At 39.8% G+C, this 21,724-nt stretch overlaps 3 protein-coding genes across 4 annotated transcripts in view; all 3 read left to right on the top strand.

Annotated features, from left to right (window-relative positions):
• Positions 1-24: 24 nt before the first annotated feature.
• On the top strand, positions 25-2,356 carry LOC115624595 (death-associated inhibitor of apoptosis 2). Its single transcript, XM_030519335.1, has 3 exons — positions 25-503; positions 918-1,980; positions 2,059-2,356. The coding sequence occupies exons 1-3, from the start codon at positions 108-110 to the stop codon at positions 2,145-2,147; spliced, it is 1,548 nt and encodes a 515-aa protein (XP_030375195.1). The 5' UTR covers positions 25-107; the 3' UTR covers positions 2,148-2,356.
• Positions 2,357-5,424: 3,068 nt separating this feature from the next.
• On the top strand, positions 5,425-16,516 carry LOC115624594. Of its 2 annotated transcripts, none has more exons than XM_030519334.1 (8): positions 5,425-5,549; positions 8,531-9,420; positions 9,488-10,719; positions 10,785-10,949; positions 14,368-14,647; positions 14,712-15,496; positions 15,553-15,788; positions 15,848-16,516. In XM_030519334.1, exons 2-8 carry the CDS (start codon positions 8,616-8,618, stop codon positions 16,371-16,373), a joined length of 4,029 nt encoding a protein of 1,342 aa, XP_030375194.1. In that variant the 5' UTR covers positions 5,425-5,549; positions 8,531-8,615; the 3' UTR covers positions 16,374-16,516. The 2 variants fall into 2 exon arrangements, with proteins under 2 accessions (XP_030375194.1, XP_030375193.1); XM_030519333.1 differs by having other exon boundaries at positions 10,782-10,949.
• Positions 16,517-17,558: 1,042 nt separating this feature from the next.
• LOC115624998 (protein slit) overlaps positions 17,559-21,724 on the top strand; it is a 57,345-nt gene continuing 53,179 nt past the window's right edge. The window contains exon 1 of the mRNA XM_030519873.1: positions 17,559-18,102. The gene's annotated coding sequence lies outside the window, so the exon portion shown is untranslated. The remainder of the gene's footprint in view (positions 18,103-21,724) is intronic.

Raw genomic sequence — 21,724 nt, 5'->3', positions numbered from 1 at the left:
TCGACGTCACTGTGTGAACGGCTAAGAATCAATAAAGTTTTTGTTGCACTTTGTTGTTTTGTAAAATACATTTTCCAAAATTACATCATTTTGGAACGAAAGGCACCATGGCCGACGGTCGCTCCCTGGAGTTGGAAAGCGAGCGATACGCAACTTTTGGACAGTGGCCATCAAATGCACCCGTTTGTGTTGATGATCTAGTAAAGAATGGCTTCTTTGCTACAGGCAATTGGCTGGAGGTGGAGTGCAACTGGTGTCACGTACGCTTAGACATGTGGCAATATGGGGATTCAGTTTCAGAGCGACACCGTCGTTGTTCACCCGTTTGCTCCATGGTTCTGGCACCACATCATTGTGGCAACGTGCCTCTCATCCAGGTGCTGCCTAGTGACAATGAGGGCAACAACGTTGTTGATTCGCCTCAGCAATCTCAGGACGATCAATGCGAGTGTCCAGATCTATTACAGGAAGCAAATCGGTTGAAGACATTCAAGAATTGGCCCGTATGTAAAAAAGCTTAGTTATAGAATCGTGCATTCCTTAGAATAAATTGTTATATATATATATACATACATATGTGCATGATTGTGTTTTTCAAAAAATATTGGTTAATGTGGTAGATTTGATTTTACCCCATTTACTATTTCACTTAATTCCCACCTTTCCGGTTGGAATAACATTTAAATGTTGGTTACAATACTGAACTAACGGATTACACAACCACATATGTAATTAGTTTATTAAAATTTGTAAATTATTAATTTAATACTGAAGCTTAAAGTAGGGAATGCTTAGTTTAGTGTGTACGTTTAAATTTTAATGTAAGCGCACATAAGTTGCTAATATTAAGATTATCGTTACGACTAAAAACTTAAGTATGTAATGCGATACTCCTAACTCAATCATTTACTTCACAGAATCCTAACATCACACCGCAAGCACTGGCCAAGGCGGGCTTCTACTATCTCAACCGAGCGGATCAGGTGAAGTGCGCTTGGTGCAATGGCGTTGTAGCCCAGTGGGAAAAAAATGACAACGCATTTGATGAGCATCAGCGCTTCTTTCCCAACTGTCCGCGTGTACAAATGGGGCCACTCATCGAATTTGCCAGTAAAGATTTAAATGAACTGGGCGTACAGCCAACGTCAGCGCCCAAACAACCAAAATACGCCTGTCTCGAGACGCGACTCCGCACCTTCGTCGATTGGCCCATCAAAGACATACAACCCGCAGAGGCGTTGGCTCAGGCTGGGCTGTACTACCAAAGAATTGACGATCAGGTGCGGTGTTTCCACTGCAATATTGGGCTCCGCTCGTGGCAAAAGGATGACGAGCCTTGGCACGAACATGCAAAATGGTCACCGCAGTGTCAGTTTGTGTTACTTTCAAAGGGAATTGCCTACGTACTGAAGGTGCGCGAATCCACCACTAATGCAGCCATGGAGGGTGCGGGCGCGGGTTCTACGACCCGACACGGCAACATCGATGAGCTCATGTCAAGGGAGCCTGCACGAGAAGCTTTGGCATTGGGCATTGCCGGCAAAGTAGTGCGTAATACAATAGAACGAAAGCTATCCAGCTGTGGGCGAGCATATGAAACGCTAGACGAGCTACTTCATGCCATATTTGATGAAGCAGGTGCTGGTGCAGCTTTGGAGGTGACAGAGCCAGCGACAGCAGATGCACAAGCAATATTATCCGAACCAACAGCACCATCGCCACCGCCGCCACCGGAGTGTTGTTCCTCAACAAACAATAAAACGGACACTGAGCCGACAGCTCCCTTAGAAACGCCATGCCTACCCGCTGCACCCAGTCCAATGCCTGATATCGCCCAAGCTACTATCACATCACGCGCTAGATCTCCTAATGGCAACATTTCACTAGAAGAGGAGAATCGGCAGCTAAGGGATGCGCGCCTGTGTAAGGTCTGCCTGGACGATGAAGTGGGCGTCGTTTTTCTGCCCTGCGGTCATTTGGGTGTGTATGCAAGTATTATATAGATTCAAGCTGTATTGACCCTATATATTTTTTTTCTTTCTCCCCTCCTTTTGATAGCTACCTGTAATCAGTGTGCACCAAGCGTGACCAACTGTCCTATGTGCCGAGCACCCATCAAGGGTTTTGTGCGCACATTCCTCTCTTAAATCGAATCGAACTATAGATAATTTAGTTGTTTGTCTACTCTGGATTTTAAAAAGCAGCTTCAGTTCTGTTATTGCTGTTCATTCTCACCGTGAGGTGTAATAGTATTATTGTGTTTTTTATAGTAGGTATATATTGTTTGCTAATTTTGTTACAACTGTACTCAAATCTCAATTTGAAAAATAAAATCGAATATATGTGAATGTTAAAATTTCTCTGTTTTAATGGCCTTACGTTCATCGAATATATATTCGTTAAATACGTTTGCCGGAATTTTAAAATTCTTACACTCTACATGAAATGTATGCACAAGAGTATATTAGGTTTGCGCGAGCTGAAAAATGTAACACGTACAGAACCCACAAAGTATATACATATATTCCTGATGAGCATGACAAAACGAACCTATCAAGCCCAGTCTGTCTGTCCGTTCATATGATCACCTCAATCTCAGTTGGTGAGTATGATAGGCCGCTTTTAAAGTTATGGCCAAAATTTTTATCTCTGTCCAAGCGGTTTTTGTTGCTGCTTTATACTGAATGCATGCGCCCTTGACCTGACTTCGAATACCAAGGGAGGTAAGTCGATCACAATTTTTAAAATTTTAAAATTTGTTACATTTTTATAATTATTCTACAAATATGTATAGAATGTTTCAAATTCGGAAGACTTTGTTAGTTAGTTTGTTTGTTTGAATTGAAAAGGCTCCGAATCTACTGGACCGATTTAATGGATTCTTTCACTGTTGGAAAGCTACACTATCGGCGTTTAACACGGGCTAAATTATATTTGCAAAAAAGAGTTGAATCCTTACTAAAACGCCAATAGTTAATAATCATCCTCGAAACATTGTCACTTTAAATATTAAGGCAATATCATTCAAAAGCCGTAGCCAAATAAAAGATTACAAATCGATCGACACAGTGATTAATATTGAAGACAATTAAATTCATTAAGCCCTTCTGGACTCCCGCCACATGAATTGACGGTAAAATTCGGAATTTCAATCGTGCTTTTGAGAAATTAGAGCCTTCCAAGCATGTGCAATGGGACGATGCTGATTATTAAGGAATTGCAGGACAATTTAAGTGTAGCAACTATTATCAACGGCCCAGCAACTGGTCAACTAGCTCATATACGAGGATACCGAGGATACCGAGGATACCGATGATCCCATTTGATAATTTATATGGCTTCGATTTCCGGTAGTTCCAAGGCCAAACCTTCCAATTAGTAGCGATCGACATACTATCACGGGTCCGAGCTCCTGAAAATCAATTTTTTTGCTACCACAAAATAAAACATCAAATATCTTTTACAGAGAACCTCTGACCTAATAAGGAATAACAAACAAATCTAAAAACGAACAAAAAATCATTAAAATAATAATATCTAAAATAAATGTTAGTAACTCATAGCAAAAAGAAGGGTGTATGTATGTGTGTTAAGTGTGTGTGTGCTATAAAATGTATAATTTTTAAAAATTTTGTAAAAATACCCGTGCAAAGCAGGACGCTAGTTTTCTTATACTTGTAAATATTAATGTGAATAAAACAGATCCCTCCTGCGGAGGGTTATATTTTCAAATATTGTACAGAACTGATACAAATTCAATTTTGTTGCATGCTGTGTAATAAAATAAAAGCACCATATATCAATTTTAGTCGAGAAAGCTTTAAAAACAAATAAAGATAAATCGGGCAGTCATTTCTATAATATCCTCTTCTGGTTTCGGCTATAAAGTATTTAAACTATACGTTTTGTATAGTGCCCATCTTATTCCGAAGCTTCATAAAATCGTTTTATTACATAATCAAAGTTTTTGTCATAGGACCAACAACCTTTTTATTTATTACAATATCGCAACCAAATTTAGTGTTTATTTATTTATTTATTTATTTTATAATGCCTTACCATTATCTGATCCATTATTTTTGTGGACTCTAAATGTTTAAACTTTTAAACACAGTACGGTTTCGTGTAGACGTTGAATGCATGGTCTAAATGGAACTGCATTCCGGCAGCAACCGATATACTATCACTATGCTTCAGAAGATAGAGATCGTTGATAGAGATCGGATGACCGATTACTTTACCGAATAGATTTTCATGTGTAAAAACTCAATTTCGACCGCAAACTTTTATTTAATCTCATTCCCATGTTTCGAACTGCGCCTTTATATTCCCCAAAATTAAAGTCGGATATGCTCAGAGGTAAGCACTAGATAACAAAAACACTAACCTTGACGTCGTTTCCATAATCTATTTTGTGTAAGTTACCACTGAAAAAGATGTGTTATTGGCTATTTAATTAAAAATGCGTTAGTTTTTGGTTTTTATATCACAACTACATTTTTAAAATAGTTTTCGCTCGAATTATTTTTGTTTTCGGTTCTCATATTTAATAATAAAATAAGAAAGGAATGCTAAAGTAGGGCGGGCTTAACTCTTAAAAACTCTGCACCACCCCAAAAAAAATATTATATAATAATATATATAATATAATATAATATATATATAAATAATATAATATATAAAATATTCATCACATGCATACATATAGTACATAAGAGTTTGTGTACTTGTACATACATATGCGTGCAGTACATAATTATGTCAAAGCAGCAACAGCAACAACTGCGGGCAGAGCTTGGGCAGACATTGTATTTATGGCTATAACATTCTTCCTAATTGACCTATCATGATGAAACTTGGCATACGGACACAAAATCACTAACTAGATGAGACTACCAAAATTCCAAGAATTACGGGAGTTATGGAAAATCACTAATAATGGGGGAGTAAAGGGGTGCATCGAAAAAAAACCCAAACTCGTACGTTCTCGGACTTAAAAGAATCTGGAAACCAAGTTTGATTGGTCTAGCCCTTATACTTTCTGAATTCCTTGCTTTCATACGGACAGACGGACATGGCTAAAGCGACTCGCCTAGTCGTCCTGATCAATAATATATGCTTCCTTCTGTGTGTTACATACATTCGCACAAAACTAATATAGCGTTTTACCCTTTGTGTACAGGGTACAATAAAATAAAAATCACACAAAAAAACTGCGAATGTGACGAACACGGAAAAGTTATATGCAGACCTAATAGAAATGCCAAAATTTGCAGATATTCTAGCGAAATATAGGCATAACGGGCAGTTCACACTTGAACTTCAAAGGTGCACATTTCGTACCCAACACTATTCGATGGTTACATAGGGCTATATAGACAGTCTGGTAGCACCAGCGCGTTACCAAGCAACGCGAGTTCGGCACTGTTTTGGTTTTTTTATTTTAGTTGAAGTTTGTTCGTGCGCAAAGTAGTTTCAGCGTTGGGTCGGAACTCGCTTGTATAGATGCATCTGCGAACGGCCTAAAAACAAAATCAACAAGAATTGTAGTACGTTGGTAGATAAATTTAGAAGACAACTAAATTTATTACAAGCAATGCGCGTGCGCGTGTGTGTTAGAGTGTGCCATACATTTCGTATATGCATGTATGTGTGTTGTTTGCGTGTGAATTATGCTGGCTGCTGCCACTAAATGTGTAACCGAGTCACCAGCATACATCTATATGTATGTCTGTATCTTTTATTTTCTGCGCTGCACTTGCAGCACACTCTTGTATATGTGTGTGGCAAGCAGCAGCGAGCGGTAACACGCGTGTGTTTGTTCATCTGCTTAATATGCATATGCATGTACATACATATGTACATATGTACATGTATTTCGTAAAGGGCCTGTTTATATTATCATACAAGTGAGACAATATGTGAAATTGAAAAAATTGTAAATAGCAAAAGATGAGTCGTTGGGGAGTAGCGCCGCCAACAAACCCCAGCTGTTATAATATTTAGTATTTAACAGCTTCTGATGTTAAATTGTTCAACCAGTATTATATTTATCTTGCGAAATCAACACCAGTTCATTTTTGAAGACTAGTCTTATTTAGTCCGAACGATACAATATACATACATACATACGTATCTTCTTCAAATGCGTTGTGCTGCTTTTACAAAAAGTAGCGCGCGCACATACACATTTAGGCATTCACACAAAGATAGCGTTGCCCGCTCTCTCTCCCGACCATTCTGAGTACGTAAACCATGACGCGCTCGCGCACTGTTCGTTTTTTCTTTTTTTGTTTTTACTGAGTTTGTGATTCGCATTTAATTTGGAAATTTGTGTCAAAGGTATGCGCATTTCTCCACCACCGGTGGTTTCGGTGCCATCTTCATTTTGAATTACGCTAAACAGCTGACGCCAGCAACCTACCTTTTTCAGGCGCCCCAAGGTATTCCCCAATCGCAGTTACACGGCGCGAAAAGTGACAGCTTAGCAATTTTTCTGTTTGTTGTGCTTGGGTTGCTATAAGAACAGTTACTTTTTTCTTCCCTCTATGGACATTTTGATTTGCTGGTCTGTGAATGGGCGTGTTTGTGTATCTGCATTTGTTTGTAAAATCTTTCAACAATGTATTACCTATACACATTTTACGTAGATATGTACATATATACATAGATAGGAGCATATTTGTGTACATAGGTGGTTTTTCTTCTGCATATTTGTGCGCAAGTAATTTAACAAATTTGGTTTTTTAATTGCCGTTGTCTTATGTGACCCGCTGCATTATTTGAATATTGAACTTAATTCAACGTGCATACACTGGCAATCTGTTGTAACTGTTGTTGCATGACTAATGCACGTTGCAAAAGCGCATCGTTGCCACTTTTTTTTTCCAGGTCTACAATTGATTGCCAGTAGTGATGAGTGTGTTTATTGTTGATATTAATATCATAATAGCAATAATCATAATTAAATTGAAGTATGTATTATGTTAGTACCAGGTTCTCCCACTAAACACCATACAACATACATATGTACATTCATTAATAAAAGTCACGAAAGAAACTCTCACTAGTTGTTGCTACATCATAAAAAGCTGCAATGGAGCGAGATTCAATTGTTTGTTAGTTAGTATTTGGTGGCTAGCTTTTGTTGTTGCTGTGTGACAAGCAGAGGAGTGTCCCACGTTTTTGTGTGTGTTAATCGCTTCATCGTCTCGTTTGTATGTGTATGCTGCGTGCGTTGATTAACTAGTTGTGTTTGTTCGGCGAATGTCAATTTCATTGCAATTGCTGTTAACTGCGCCAGCGGCTTCCCATTTTTGCAAGAGAATCAAAACAAGTTGCAGCTGCTGTTACAATTTCAGAGTAGGCATCAGAGCTACGAAGGTCAGGCAATGTACATACATACATACATATTTATGTATGTACATATGTGTTGCTGTGACATTTTCGTGTGGTAGCAGCTCTCTCACTAATTGTTTTGTTTACTTTTACTTGGCTTCGCATTATTTTTGCCTTTTCATAAACAGTAGCGAAATTTGACGATACAAAGAAGTGTATGTACGTACATACATACATAGGTGTGAGTGCGATGTACGAATATTACAAATTAAATGTTTGTGTGTACATACATACATACATATGTATATACATACGAACATTGTATATGCATGCGAATTCTTCGATCTATGGCATTTCACTGCTAAATAATTTGACCTCTTGAGTCAACAATTAATATACAGCTGCTGCTTATTCTATTAGCTGAGGCGTGTTGCACAAACGTGGTGGTGCGGTATATTTGGCGAACAGGTTCGATTTAGTGTGATATATAAAGTAACGACGACAACAAAGCTCCGAGAAGGTCACGGTTATATGCAAAACACACACATTTGCAGTTTCTATGTACATACATATATACATACATACATATACATGTGTTCGTTTGCTTGTGTATGCGTGTGTTTTTATGTATGTATGTATGTACCATAAACTTAAAAAAAAACTAGAAAACCAGACCTGCTCTTGAATCTCTTGTAGCTGCTGTTGACGCTGCCAAGACGTTGTTGGCCAGCTGAACAGACTTTGGCTTTAATCGAGGTTACGTGCCATGCCAACGATCGTTACTAGCCGCACGCATACGCCACTCCCTTTCAGCAACAATAAGTATCATGAGTTTATTTTATACCATGCACATGTGTATATAAAAAGTTATTAACGGAAGTACATTCACCTGATCAGTTGAATGAGCATGCACGGCGACGGCAACGCCGACGTCGACATCGGCAGCGTTTTCAACTATTTTGCGGCTTGTCATACAGCTGTGTTTTATTTGCTGATCGTCGGCGGCTGTGCAATCACGTGCAATAACAATAATAAAGCAGACGCTTGTTTGCATTTCGTTGCACTTTTGGCATTAATTTAATAGGATTAGGGGCTAATTGATGCCTTCAAATGCCACGACCTGTCTCAATGTGGCGTCCGTGTTGACAACATAGGCGCACATATGTATACTCACACTACTGACATTTTTCAGGACAACGCCACTGACATCGAAGGAGCAGAAGCTTTAACAGGAAAGTAGTGGAAATGTAATCACTGTAAGCGACTGTAATAACAAAATGAACGAAAAGGAAAAATCCTCAAGTACATTGGGTCGGGATTTTTCGCGCAATTCAAAGTCATATGCAAGTTTGCCAAATCGAGGCATTACTGCAGGAAATTCCACAAAAACAACTATACCTGCGCTTACGGTACCGGCAAAAAGCAAAGAGGGGCAATCTGAGCCGGAACGTTATGGTCTTTCGCACAGCCTTTCCAGTGATTCGGTAAAGCAAGCCTGCGACTACTACGATGACGAGCTAAGCGATGACGAGCTGATTGAGGTACAACAAACGCCGCAAAGTTTCCATAACCAACAGCAGAAGTTGCACGCCTGCATGTTAAATCCGATTAGCTTAAAGATGCCACTGGATGTGGAAAATAGTGCCTTTTGTAAAAGCGAGAAGCCGGCGTTGAGCACGCCGGTGAAGCAACCGGTATCATACGATGGTACACCGGATGAAGCACTCAGCGTGTTAGATGAGCTAGATGCTATACTGGATGTGCATGGAGCTTCCCAGCTTAATGAGACAGGAGTATCGTCCATCAGCGGCAGCGATGACGACAAGGTCGAAGACTATCTTTTGGACTTGGATAATTATCTCGAAGAAATGGACAATGCTCTAAGCAATGAGCAGGTATTGGCCATTGATAGCGACAGGGCATTAAACAGAGATTCCCGAACATGCACTTTACCTCTGAGTCGCAAGCGCAGGCAGCAAAAGACGCAGACAGCTGAGAACCTCGTCGCGGCCAGTCCAGTGTTTAACCGTGGACATCAAATGCGCAAAACTTTTAGCTGTGGACTGGAACCGCATACAAATGGTAAGAAACAAGCTGACCACTCCTTTTCGGCTCACTTTATAATATGAATATGTATCTTGCCTTGCAGCTTACTCCAGCACCAACGCACTGGAACATGAAATAGCTCCCGTGGATGAATGGCGTCGTCAATCAATGCGTCGTGCCATGAATGATTCCAGTATTGAACATGTTGAGACCAAAGCTACAACAACACCAACAACTACTGAAACACCGCTTAGCCTGACGCCCACTTTGGTGGTGAATCTTCCGCGTGATGCGGAAATGCGGCGCTGTTTCTCGCAAGGTGATTGCCAGCCTGCGTCGCGCGCTATGCAGATGCTAACCGAAGCCCACATATATAATAATTTACTGCTAAACGAACAGCGCACTGCGCGGGCTGCCAGCGAAGAGCGCGAGAGACCGCGCCAGTTTGGACGCCGCGTGGAAGGCCATCCGCGTGTGACCGCATTGGCCAATCCTAGCCATGGACTTGTGATTAGTCGACCGCAGAGTGCTCCTGCACAAACCCGCATGCAACTGGATGAACTGGCATCTACATTGCCCGAAACTACGCACATTATGTCTACGTGCTCGGATATAAGCTCCGTGCGCTCTTCCCGCATGCCCAGCCCCGTATCTATGGCATCGGCAAGCAGTAGTTCCGACAGCAGCACCATAGGAGCCTCTACAACGGATCAAGTGGAGCTGCAGCAAACGACGACATGCAGCACGTCGCCATTGGAGCCGATGGACAGTCTACGATTACATCAACAGCAGCAGCAGCGCGAGAAATGTGGTTTCAATAGTCTCTGGCCACATTCCGGTAGTCGAATGTTGGCTCTCATGGGGTGTACCCTGGGCGTATTCAACATTTGTCGATTTGCCGTGCTCACCATCAACTATGGTGGCAATTTCCTATTACAATTTCTAATGCTCTCCATAATATTTGGCATTCCATTGCTCTGGCTGCAAATGTGTTTGGGCGCGAAGATTAAAGCTGGCCCAGTATCTATGTGGAAGATTAGTCCCATTTGCAGTGGAGTGGGCATTGCCTTGGTAATGGTGCAATGCTTTCTGGCCATTTATTCAACGGTATCTGTGGCCTGGATACTGGTCTACTTGCGAGATGTGTTTCCAACACCAACACGTAACGCTTATCGGTGGCAGGAGCTCGCCTTTCCGTATCGATATGATGCCGAAAATGCTACGGGCAATCTTACGCACACCGTAGCTGAGTATTTTAACATTGTTGTGCTCCAGCGGCTGCAGTTCGCCCGCCATGGGGATGGTAGCGGAGTGCGTTTCCATGTGAACGATCGGGTAAGTACCAATTAACGGCTTATTGATTTACAGTTTGTTAAGGTAATATTTATTATTTTTAGCAGTTGGCTTTCTATCTGGCCCTTATCTGGGCGGCTGTCTTCTTAATATTATGTAAAGGACTGAAATCTCTAGGCAAATGGACATATCTCATCAACACACTTCCGCTTCTCGCGCTCATTGTTGTGACTGCCAAGTTTGTCTACGTCGTAGACCCTTCCAAGCTTCAGGTGAGTCTTTTTATGCATTTCTTTACATGTCGAAGAATGTAGTAGTGCTGCTAGTAAATGATCAATATAAAAACTTCTCGATGATGTAAAAGACCAGTGATGAAAGTAGAAATATGTATATTTAATTGGGAAGAGGAAAAATTGGGAAAGGGAAAAAGGGAATGCATACATTCCTTTTGACATTGTCGAAAGTTTTACATTATGCTTCTGTTTTGTTAAAAAACTCCCGTAATTCTTTGAATATATTAAATAAATTTGACAATTATATTCTGTTATGTTTGCTTATGTCAAGTATCATCGTAATAGGTTAATTTTAATGAATTAAAGATATAGTCACTGTGTAGCAAATGTAATTAAATATTATACTTTATGGCCCGTTTTCCATGTTGATGTAGCTAAGTTGTGGTTCAATTGCTGTTTAAGGTTAATCATTAAGAACCGAAAAAGCTATAATTCACGCGTTAATATTATTTAGCCGTAAATATTGGAAGATAGAAAACAACGTATGAGTACAAATAAAACGTGTCTAGCATGTTATCAGTAATTTTAGGTTACCAATATTAAACAAGATAATGTGCTACAGTCGAGCAAGCCCGGCTCATAATATATTAATTTTAACAAAGAAAAGAAAAAGAATATTTCCGGACATGGGTATAAGGTATACATAAAATTAAAAGTTACCAAACAGTTTTTCTTTACTTGTAATACATACTAAAGATAAATGTTCAAATTTAATCAAATAAAAGAGTTTAAAGATCTGCGTTATTGTGATGGCGAAATATAGGCCATATAAGTTCACGTTTGTATATTCGAAGAGCATATTTTCATTACCATTTTCGAAAAGTTATTATGCTACTGAGCTCTTATGGCAAAGTGTTTGGTACAACAACAAAAAACTTTAAAACCAGAGAACGCTACAGTCGATCAGGCCCAACAGTGCAATACGCTGTATTTTATTTTTAATTTCTTTGTTAAAATAAATATATTATGCGGTTAGTTGCAAATTATAGGTGTAGTAATTAAACATTTCAATGAATTGCCGGACTTCTGTGTCCTCCGGAGTCATGTGTTATGAATCGCAAACGAAACCTGGGTTCTCCAATGTACGTAAAGCGCAATAGAAGTGCTCAGAAGTGCTATAATGTGCTACTCTACAGATTGTGCGTTATCATGCTGGACTTAAATCAAATTGTATTCAATAATTTTATACCAAGAAATAAATGGTTCGAGTGGATTTATGTAAAATAAATAATATCTGACTTAATATACGAAAATAAAGATTTCAGAAATGATCTGATTGAGACGCGCTGATTCTTTGTGCTGCTATATGTAATTGTCCGTAATGCACAAGATTCACAATCCAGCTAAGATACACATAACCTAAAAGACTCAATATAAAATCGGATCGAAGCGACTGACCACTGGTTTTGTGCATCACTTACCAAAATACGCAACAGTTTCAGATTCAATATTCTTTTCAGAACTCCGGACTAAAATGTAGACATTGGCATTAATAAATGGTGCTGTTATTAGCATCCAATATAGAAATATTCGACGGGCCTGCAAGAAATGCATTTATAGTAAGTGTGAGTAGTGAAAGGCCATGGTCTACAACTTTAAATTACCTTTAACTGAGTACAAAACAACATGTTTCCAGTAATTCCATAAATAACAAGTAGCATTAAGATAATGTCAAGAAATGCCCCTGAATATTGTATTCCTAATATGAATATGAATATACGTATATACACGAATAACATATATTTAAAATTTAGCGAAGAAATAAAAGCTGAATTTTGCTTACTAGAATGTATCGCGTAGATATAAAGATTAATCAAACATATCGGTATTAAACAAAACAATATTCCAAAAGCCAAACAATGGCGCAAAAGTTCTTTTAGTTCTATTAGTATTGGAGGCATTGTTGCCACTAAATTTAATAAAGCCAAAGCGGTATCAAAAAAAGAAGAGAAATATAACCTACTCATTCTAAATGTATTTGTATGCTTTTAACTTAATAACCAGCATTTGTCCAGAAACGAAGGGGAGTTATGCTCATACGGCTTGGCTATAAGTTCGTACAAAAAATCCAATTGTGAATAAAAGGGACCCAAATTCAGTCGGTATTCGGGTTTAAAGGTATACCTAGAGAATATACCAATATACGTGTATATAACAACCAGAAGGAGGCGTTCCACACCCTTAAAAGTATATAAGTATATTCTTAGTACTTATGTAGACTTTTCTTATCCATACGTACAGAGCAAATTTATAACAAACCATATTTTAAATAGCCTCACTATTTTATATATCTTTTATTGGATCGATCCTCCCAAACATAACTCTATTTATACCCTGTACCCCTAGCGTAAACACGGTATATCAGGTTTGTGCAAAGTATGTGACATGTAGAAGGAGGCATCTCCGACTCCATAAAGAAATCAGCATGGCGAAGAATTTCGTCAATACTCACTTTGTATACCCTGGGAATCCCTATGAAAGGGTATACTAGTTTTGTGCGAATGTATGTAGCAGGGAGAAGGAGGCGTGACAGACCGCTCAAAGTATATAAATTGTTGATCAGGGTGACAAGCCGAGTCGATATAGCCACGTCCGTCTGTATGAGCGCAAGGATCTCAGAAGGTTCAAGAGCTAGAATGACCAAACTTGGTATCCAGGTTCCCCTGAGCCCTAGGCAGGTCAAGTTTGTTTGTTTTATTCTGATACACCCCCCCATTCCCCCGCAATTGTGTTTTTCATAACTCCCGTAATTCTTTGAATTTTTTACTCAAATTTAGCATTTGTATGTACATCTAGTTTGTATGTATTATGTATCCGTTTTCAAAGTTTCATCATGATAGGTCAATTCTGAAGAAAGTAATAGCCATAAATAAGATCGCTGCCCATGCTCTGCCTGCAGCTTTGCCCGCATCGCTGCCCGAAGCTTTTGTTCTGGCTGATTCACGATTCTCATGTAAATGTATGCTATTGAAACTGTACATGTCTGCACTTTTGTATATATGTATTGAATAATTTGTTTTTAATTTAATTAAATAATGAAATTAATTAAATTTAAATATTAATTGTTTTTTAAAATTTTTTCCTTTTGGGTGGGAGCTACAGGGTATTTAAGAGTTGAGCTCGCTCGACTTTAGCATTCCTTTCTTGTTGAAAGTTACAAACGCCAATAATATATATAGGGGGATTATAATAATAGCCAGACTCTATGGCTTCAAGAAGTTCGTAGAAAAATGCATTTAAATTGGCCGGTCTTAAAGGGCTACTTCAAATAATGGCTTCCTCTTCGACTCTTATGGTATCATTCCGTGTTAATTGTTCATTACTTGGTGCATTCATGTAATTCATCTTATTTTTCTGCACTTGCCCATAATGCTTTCAATATATTTTCTCGTTTTAGAACATATTTTCCGCGACAGATTTTGATGATTTCCTCATCAACTCCAAGACGTGGACAGCGGCAACCCAGGAGACTTTTCTTACATGGGGCCTGCTGGGTGCGTCGGTAATAGCAATAACCAGTCGTTCGCATATGGCGGCCAACAAATCGTCACTGCGACGAGATGCTATCCTCTTGGTATTGGTCACTATGCTTGCCCTGAGTCTAACTGCCCTTTTGGCCTTGTGCTGTGCGCAGATTCTAAGGCAGCATAACTACGTCTATGTTCCTGGCTCTTTTGGTAAGATTCGTACTTATATAAAAACATTTGAACGTATTATCAATGGTGTGCCTATGACTCACAGAAACGCCGGACAGCTCTACGTCTATATACTCGCTGAAAGCGCACCCCAATCCGGAGATAATATCGCACCCGCCGGCTCTTGTCCCGCACTACTCCTCATTTATTGGTGAGACGTATCGTCGACCTACGGCTGTGCTTCATCGGGAAAGCGGTTTCCAAGCATTGCGTTTTATTACAGAACTATTTCCGGCCGTACTATCGCTATCCAGCGATGCCATCTCTTGGGTCTGGGCTGCTGTGGCCTTTGGATTGTTTGCTTTGTTTGGATTGGCCCAGTTGTGTGTCATGTGGAAACCCATTTCGAGTGCACTAGGCAATTCAACGAGCTCCGTACTACTCAGCTGTGTAACAGGCCTGCTCTTGAGCATTCCATTTGCCACTGAGATGGGTATATCGATCTTGTACTACGTGGATTATTTATTGGGCGGTTCGTGGTTTATACCCATCATTTGGACGGCGCAAATCTTTGGCGTTTTTCTGATACGCGGACGACCATACAATGGCGATGATTTGGTCAATGATTTGCGCATGTGTGGCTCCATGTCCGCCTTCCTTGCACTCTCCTGGAATGTTTTGCTGCCCATCGGACTGGTTACTTTATCCGTAATAGACTACAAAGCCTCTCTGTCCAATCAGTTCTACTATTGGCGGGGCAAGTCATACTTTAGCTACTTGATGCGCAAAATGGGCAGTCTTATTCAGATTGGTCTACTATTGGTCATACCAGTAACAGCCATAGTGCAGATCTATCGTTACTTGACTCGCGGACCTCCCGACATATTGGAGGTGAGTGCTTGAACGGAACTAGTAAATCATATAATAATTGTGTGTTTTTATTGCAGCGTATACAACTTCTGTATAGGCCTCCGGAAGACTCGGGCGAAACGCGTCGATCCTCTGCTCGCCAGCGTGATTCACGGATTCATCGAAATGGTGCAGCCTTAGAGCAAAACAGTGGGGAAAGGGATGCACAGCACGACGCTCCGCCGAAGTACACTCCTCCACCTTCCTATACCACAGCAACAGGCGCACGCTTGGCAAAGATGCTGCGACAAAGCATTCGTCGCAGCGTGCGCAGGTGAGAAATAACAATGAGTGCCCTCATTGAAAAATTCTTAATGGATCTTTAATCTGCAGGGTGCTTGGGGACTCCACAAGCCGTACACGTCCTATACTCTCCATCGATGCAGAGTCGCCTACGCCTGCCGCAACAAATGCACCACCTGATTACCTAACCATTCTTACCAATCCTTCCGGATCGAGCAGGACCCAGTCATCCAGCAGTCCTGAGTCCATTGAGATTGGCCAGCGCCCTAGTGTCTACACACAGCGCACATTATCACTGGGTCGTAAGGTGCCAACTGTTTCCCCGGCATCTACACAAAGACCTGCGTCTGCGAATGCAGCTTTGGAGCCAGGAGGCTTACAACGCCCCTACACGGCCGAGGATGTGGTCACTATTTTGCGTTCGTCTGTGCGGGGTCGACAGCCACGCCACGTTGGAGTAGCGACGACGCTGCCACGACAGCCCCCCATGAGCACACATCTGGAGGATGCTTCATTTCGTTCCATTGAGAACCTCGTGTTAAATGCTGAACCGCCCGATCAGACTCCGGGTGTGGAGTTGGAATGCAGGCAAAATAATAATACATCTGTGATTTAATGACTAATGCATCACCTAACTTTTATGCGACGACATATCTGCTTGCTCCTCTTAGACTTGATTAGCGTTAATTGTACTAATACGAATATTATTTGTAGTTATACTTGTATTGATTTAAAATTAATAAACACTAATTAGTAATTGACAACACTCCGTGCTCTGGACTTCATTACCCTCCTTTTACATTTTTCCAGCTTACGTAGTTGTTGCCCTTAAATGTCGTATCACACAAAAGCCTACAGGCGGTACGTGCTTCGATGAAGCGGCGCGCGTATTTAGTTTTCTTTAGATCCAGAGCCCCTACGGGACAAAAGAAATTTAAGCCGATTATTAAACGTGACCAGTCGAAATTTGAACGGAAGTGCGTGGTAAAAACAGGATGCATATTATTGAGGGGGGCGTTCAATGTTTCATAATTCAAATATAAATACATACATACATCTTTGCAGAAAGCAAGCGTATAACAGTGATTCGCCTACAATTTTATATTTTCCTATATTCCTATTTTTTTATGTATACCCTGCATATTTCACTTTTTAACTTTGTTTCTATGTATGTGTTTAGGATCACCATTTACGGTTAATCCGTCGTATTTTTAAATTCTCACGTATGCGCGCCCAATTGCTCACGGAGCTCTACCAACTACCACGAAAACCCGATAACTTCTTGAATATAGTTGCCTGACAACATCTAAAAATACAGAATTCATTTAATAAATAAAGCAAATAAAAAACTTGATTGCGTATAACTGCTTTTACATTATTTTTAAATAGCACCATTCTAAGAGTACCAACTATTGTGAATAGATACTTGCTAGAGATGAGATTTTTCCGCCTCTGTTATCGGCATTTAAATGGGATATAAGCACATATTTTGATCAAGTAGAAGTAATAAATAATCATGATATCGTTATGTTATATGTATACACAAATATAAATTATTGTTTTGTTAGTCGAAACAATCGAATTCGTGTTGTGATAACTATGTTTTCCATACACATTCCATCCCTACCTGCTGCAGCACGTTTGATAGCAAATACTCGATAAATTTTTCGATGATTGTTGCAGTCGATTGCTATCTTGGCACACCACTACTATGAGCGCATAAAATTGTACCTTTTAGTGCTCTTTGAGCAAACGACAAAGTAGTTACGGTGGTCGCATTGTTGATGTCGCTTGTGTTACGCGTCGTGCGTCGAAAAAAAAACAGTATAAAATTTTCAAAGGAAAAACTTGCTTGTTGTATGAAAACTTGTACATTAATGCATATAATATAAGCGCGCGCGTTTCAAAGTTATTTAACTAAACACTCTAACTAAATTGGCATCGACTTTTAGTTGTTTGTATGTATTTTTCTTCGACTAAGTGGAATTGTGTGCCGCCAACGCCGCTCCACCGTTGTCGTCGCTGTGTTGCCGTCGTCATTTGGCATCAAAAAGTGCTCAAACAAGATTTCCACTTCAAATTCAGGAATTTCGTTGTATCGGCCTCTGCGCAACGAAGTGAAGTAGCAGCGGGGAAATAAATCGAAATATAAAAGCGCAATACAAATAATAAAAATTTAAATTCCAGCACAAAGTTGCAAGTGCATTTATTCAAGTGTAATTGTGTGTTTGGTGTGCCTGTGTGTAAAACATTTAGTGCAACCAAAACTTTTGGATTAGCGGCACTTCTGGCTGTGCCTGCGTATACATAACCAACCAACAGACTATTGAGCATTGACTAAAACGGTAAGTGGCCATTTTTTCGACACTCTCTAAATGTGTGAGTGTATTTATTCATATTTCGAAGTGTGAGTTTGTGTGTGTGTGTGTGAGTGGCTGCTGAGTGGCTGAGTGTTGTGCTTAGCACCAGAAACAACAGCAAAGGAACAATAACAGCTACTTGCACAATTTGTAGTTTTGTATTAGCATTTTTATATCGCTGTTTGGCTAGTTGACAAACAAACGCACAGTAACAAATACACAAAGGATTTCATTTCTCGTTGCCGTTGGGTGGTCTGGGGCCGGGTCGTCGCCTATCACCTATCGCCATCGCTTCCTTTTAGCCAACATCGCTCTATCTCCCTTACTCGTTCCATAGCGCCGAATGCTGTGCTAGCTTTTGCGTCGTGTCGCTTGCTGGGCATGTGCGTGTGTGTGCGTGTGTGTGTCTGTATGGGTGTTGTTTTTATTTATTTTGATGGCGTATTTTGCTATTTCTCCTACCTACCACCAGCCAGTCGAACCGCCTGTCTAACTCTGTGCACGAGTGTGTGTGTAAGCGAGCTTCTGTCTGCTCTGTCAGCTTGCTAGCTTCCTGCTTGTCTGTCTGAGCTGTCTATGTTTAGTTTTCCTTACATTAAAATGAATTCGCAATAAATATTGCCAGTGCCAAATAAAAGGGCGATGAGCCAGCCTTTTTCTCGCTGCCGCCGCCACTGCCGTCCCCGTTGTCGTCGTCTAATCTCGGGGGACACTAATGTTTTACGACAATTTGTATGCCTGCCTCCGCCAGTTGTCCTCGTGCTCATTGTAGTTGATATGTTCGTTGCTTTCCAATACAAACTTAATGCACACATCAATGGCAAATTAGATATGCTCCAAAGCAATGTACAAACTAATAACAATCATTGAGTGTGTGCCGACAAGGAATACGATGACGACGACGACGGCGGCGACGATGTTGATGTCGATGACGACGATTGTTTTGTTGATTTGGCCGTTATTTCCAATACATTGGCACAAGTGGCACACGCACTCCCACACAAACACTTGAGATTTTTATGTCTCATTTGTCCTCGTCCAAATTCAAATAGTTTTGTTTTCGAGTGACAAATTTTCATTGTCTTGACTTGCACTAATCGGTGCTGTAAAAAATGCGCTCGAAAGAGAAATGAAGGGCCGCACATAAATGTACATACTTGTACGAGTACACACATATGTGTACATTAGGCACGTCATGATGTTTATTTAAAATCGGACCTCGATAAGTCGCAGCTATTTCAAGTCTCCGACCTTTTATTGCCACATACTTATTTGGTCTCTGTTTTGTTTTAAAAATGTAAACCGTGCTTAAATACTACTATTATTAAACTATTATTTAGTTTCGCCTTTTTATATATGTTTGGTCCAATTGTCTTTAAAAAATAAAGCAGTTGGTTCAAGAAAGATTTGGAACTGTCGTATAAATCTGCTGTTGTTCCCTTAATCCTCAATAAGTCGGGTTGTACTTAAGGAAGCTCGACTGTACGTACGTACATACATACATACATACATACATACATACATACATACATATGCACTATACAGCATTAGCATTAGCTGTCTGACCTGCTCAGTGCATTGCCCGCGGGTACTTTGCTTTAATTTCCAGCACGTTGTTCTAGTGGTTGTTGTCTTGAATTTAGTGTCTTCGACACCGGAAAACCACTTGGCTGCTGTTGGAACTAACATACATACATATGTACATACGTACTTATCAATGGCCACAATCAGTTTGTCTGTCTGTCTGTTTACTTACGTCTCTATTTGTCTAAGTGTAATACTTTCGATTTGGTTTGATTTTGTATAAACAGTAGAAAACAGCTGTAAAAATCTAGCCAGAACACATCCATACATCCATCCATATGCATACATATGTATTAGGTATGTACATATACTTGTATAGTAAATAAAACCGTATGAAATGCACTGGAAATCGAACTCAATCGAATCGTATCGTTCAACGCTCCTTTTAATGCCGCGTTAATTACGTGGCTATCGGCGCTTGTAATTAGTTGTTGTGAATTGGATTTGGATCACATAAAAGTGTTGATTACGCTGGTGCTGTGTTGCTGTTGTTGCTGCTGCTGCTGCTTGGGTGCGAAGTGCTTGGGGTATTAAGGTTAAGCGTTTGTTAGTTCAATAGCTGGGTCAGAGTCAGCGGCAGCCTCACTTTTCTCGTAAAGGCACGTCAAATGTGTGAGTGAAAGTCTTGAATGAGCACGTGAGTGAGTGACTGACTGGCCATAATAAGAGATCTATAGGAGCTATGGAATCTGATATTGATAGCTCAGTTAGTTAAAGATGCGATAACTCGAATTGCAATAAACATTAACTCTATTATGTGCTTTTTGGTGTTCTTGAAGGAAATGGACAGTAAATGATAGTCAAGAATTAAGCAATTCTGAACAAGGATGGTTTTTTTAAGCGATTCTAAAGCCAAGTTTTTAAGTGCTTACGTCCTATTACTTTTTCACTATCGTAAAGCAGTCATAAAATGTTCTTGGATTTATTCGAACCTGGTCCCAACAATGCAATAAATTCTATACCAGAGTTTTCTAGCTAGCCACTTTGCGAGCCCTAGGCCTTATAAAATATTATTGTAATTTCGTTAGGTTTTTTCTATTTATCATTTTTTTAGGTTGAACGATTTTATTCTGTCATCTACATATGTCCAAGCCTTTTTTCCAATCCTGTACTTTGCTGGGCTTTAATGGTATAAATTGTGTTGAGGGTTGCGAAAAGTTAATTCCTTGTTAGCTGTGGTATCTGAACACTAGAAAGCACTAGAAAATATTCAAATTAGCCAAATAGGCAGAAAAAAATGGACAATCTGTATTGGCAGCATATATACGTTCATAAACAGTGAAAACTCTCTTAAAGGACACCTCTTTTATCTGGACACCTCAAATAGCGGACAAAAGTGAGTGTCCGGCCAAGACAGTTTCCACCGTATATGCTCTAGTTTGTGAAACGAAGTATACCTAAGTTTCGAATCGATGAAGTATTTAAGCGTCGTGCTTATGGGTTCTCCGCTAGTAAATAACGTATAAACATTTAGTATAGTCCCTATTTTATTACAGATGCACATACCTGTATAAGTAAGACTCAGCTCGATAGTAACATTTTTTCCGATGTCTTTGTAAGCACACAAAAATGAATTTTTATCGGGCTTTTTTCTTGCTATTTGTACAACTGAAGCAGCAAGTTCCACAATAGCTACTGGCATTCAAATTTTTAACAATTTGAATAAAATTTGACATGGGGATGCAGAAAGGTGCGCTTTCCATTGGGCAAAACTATTAGAATCATGGAAAACTTCTAGTAGCGGAAGAAAGATACTCTCTCTATCATAAAAAAACATAAATCTGTTTTGTCAAGAGCTTAGAAGTTGAATTTCAAGTTTTGTGATTCTATCTATTATATAGTAATTTCCGCGACCGACCCTTCAACTCGTCGTATTGATCAAGGAGACTTGACCCTTTGGGTACATGGCATAATCAAGTACTTTATACTATTAATATATTAGAGTTTAACACATATTGATAAAACCACCATGAAATAAATTTGGTCGACATAGCTGCAGAACAATATATGATATAATAGTCCG

Source organism: Scaptodrosophila lebanonensis, unplaced genomic scaffold (assembly GCF_003285725.1).
Source record: "Scaptodrosophila lebanonensis strain 11010-0011.00,11010-0021.00 unplaced genomic scaffold, SlebRS2 tig00000061-arrow-pilon, whole genome shotgun sequence".
Classification (NCBI taxonomy): domain Eukaryota; kingdom Metazoa; phylum Arthropoda; class Insecta; order Diptera; family Drosophilidae; genus Scaptodrosophila; species Scaptodrosophila lebanonensis.
The sequence above is the reverse complement of the archived record's forward strand: the minus strand, read 5'-3'. Positions and strand labels throughout refer to the sequence as shown.

Excerpts from the sequence above, each read along its gene's own strand:
- LOC115624595 (XM_030519335.1), top strand. The coding sequence starts at position 108 with ATGGCCGACGGTCGCTCCCTGGAGTTGGAAAGCGAGCGATACGCAACT. Across the intron at positions 504-917 it reads AGACATTCAAGAATTGGCCC|AATCCTAACATCACACCGCA; the intron begins GTATGTAAAAAA and ends TTTACTTCACAG. Across the intron at positions 1,981-2,058 it reads TCTGCCCTGCGGTCATTTGG|CTACCTGTAATCAGTGTGCA; the intron begins GTGTGTATGCAA and ends TCCTTTTGATAG.
- LOC115624594 (XM_030519333.1), top strand. The coding sequence starts at position 8,616 with ATGAACGAAAAGGAAAAATCCTCAAGTACATTGGGTCGGGATTTTTCG. Across the intron at positions 9,421-9,487 it reads ACTGGAACCGCATACAAATG|CTTACTCCAGCACCAACGCA; the intron begins GTAAGAAACAAG and ends CTTGCCTTGCAG. Across the intron at positions 15,497-15,552 it reads GACCTCCCGACATATTGGAG|CGTATACAACTTCTGTATAG; the intron begins GTGAGTGCTTGA and ends TTTTTATTGCAG.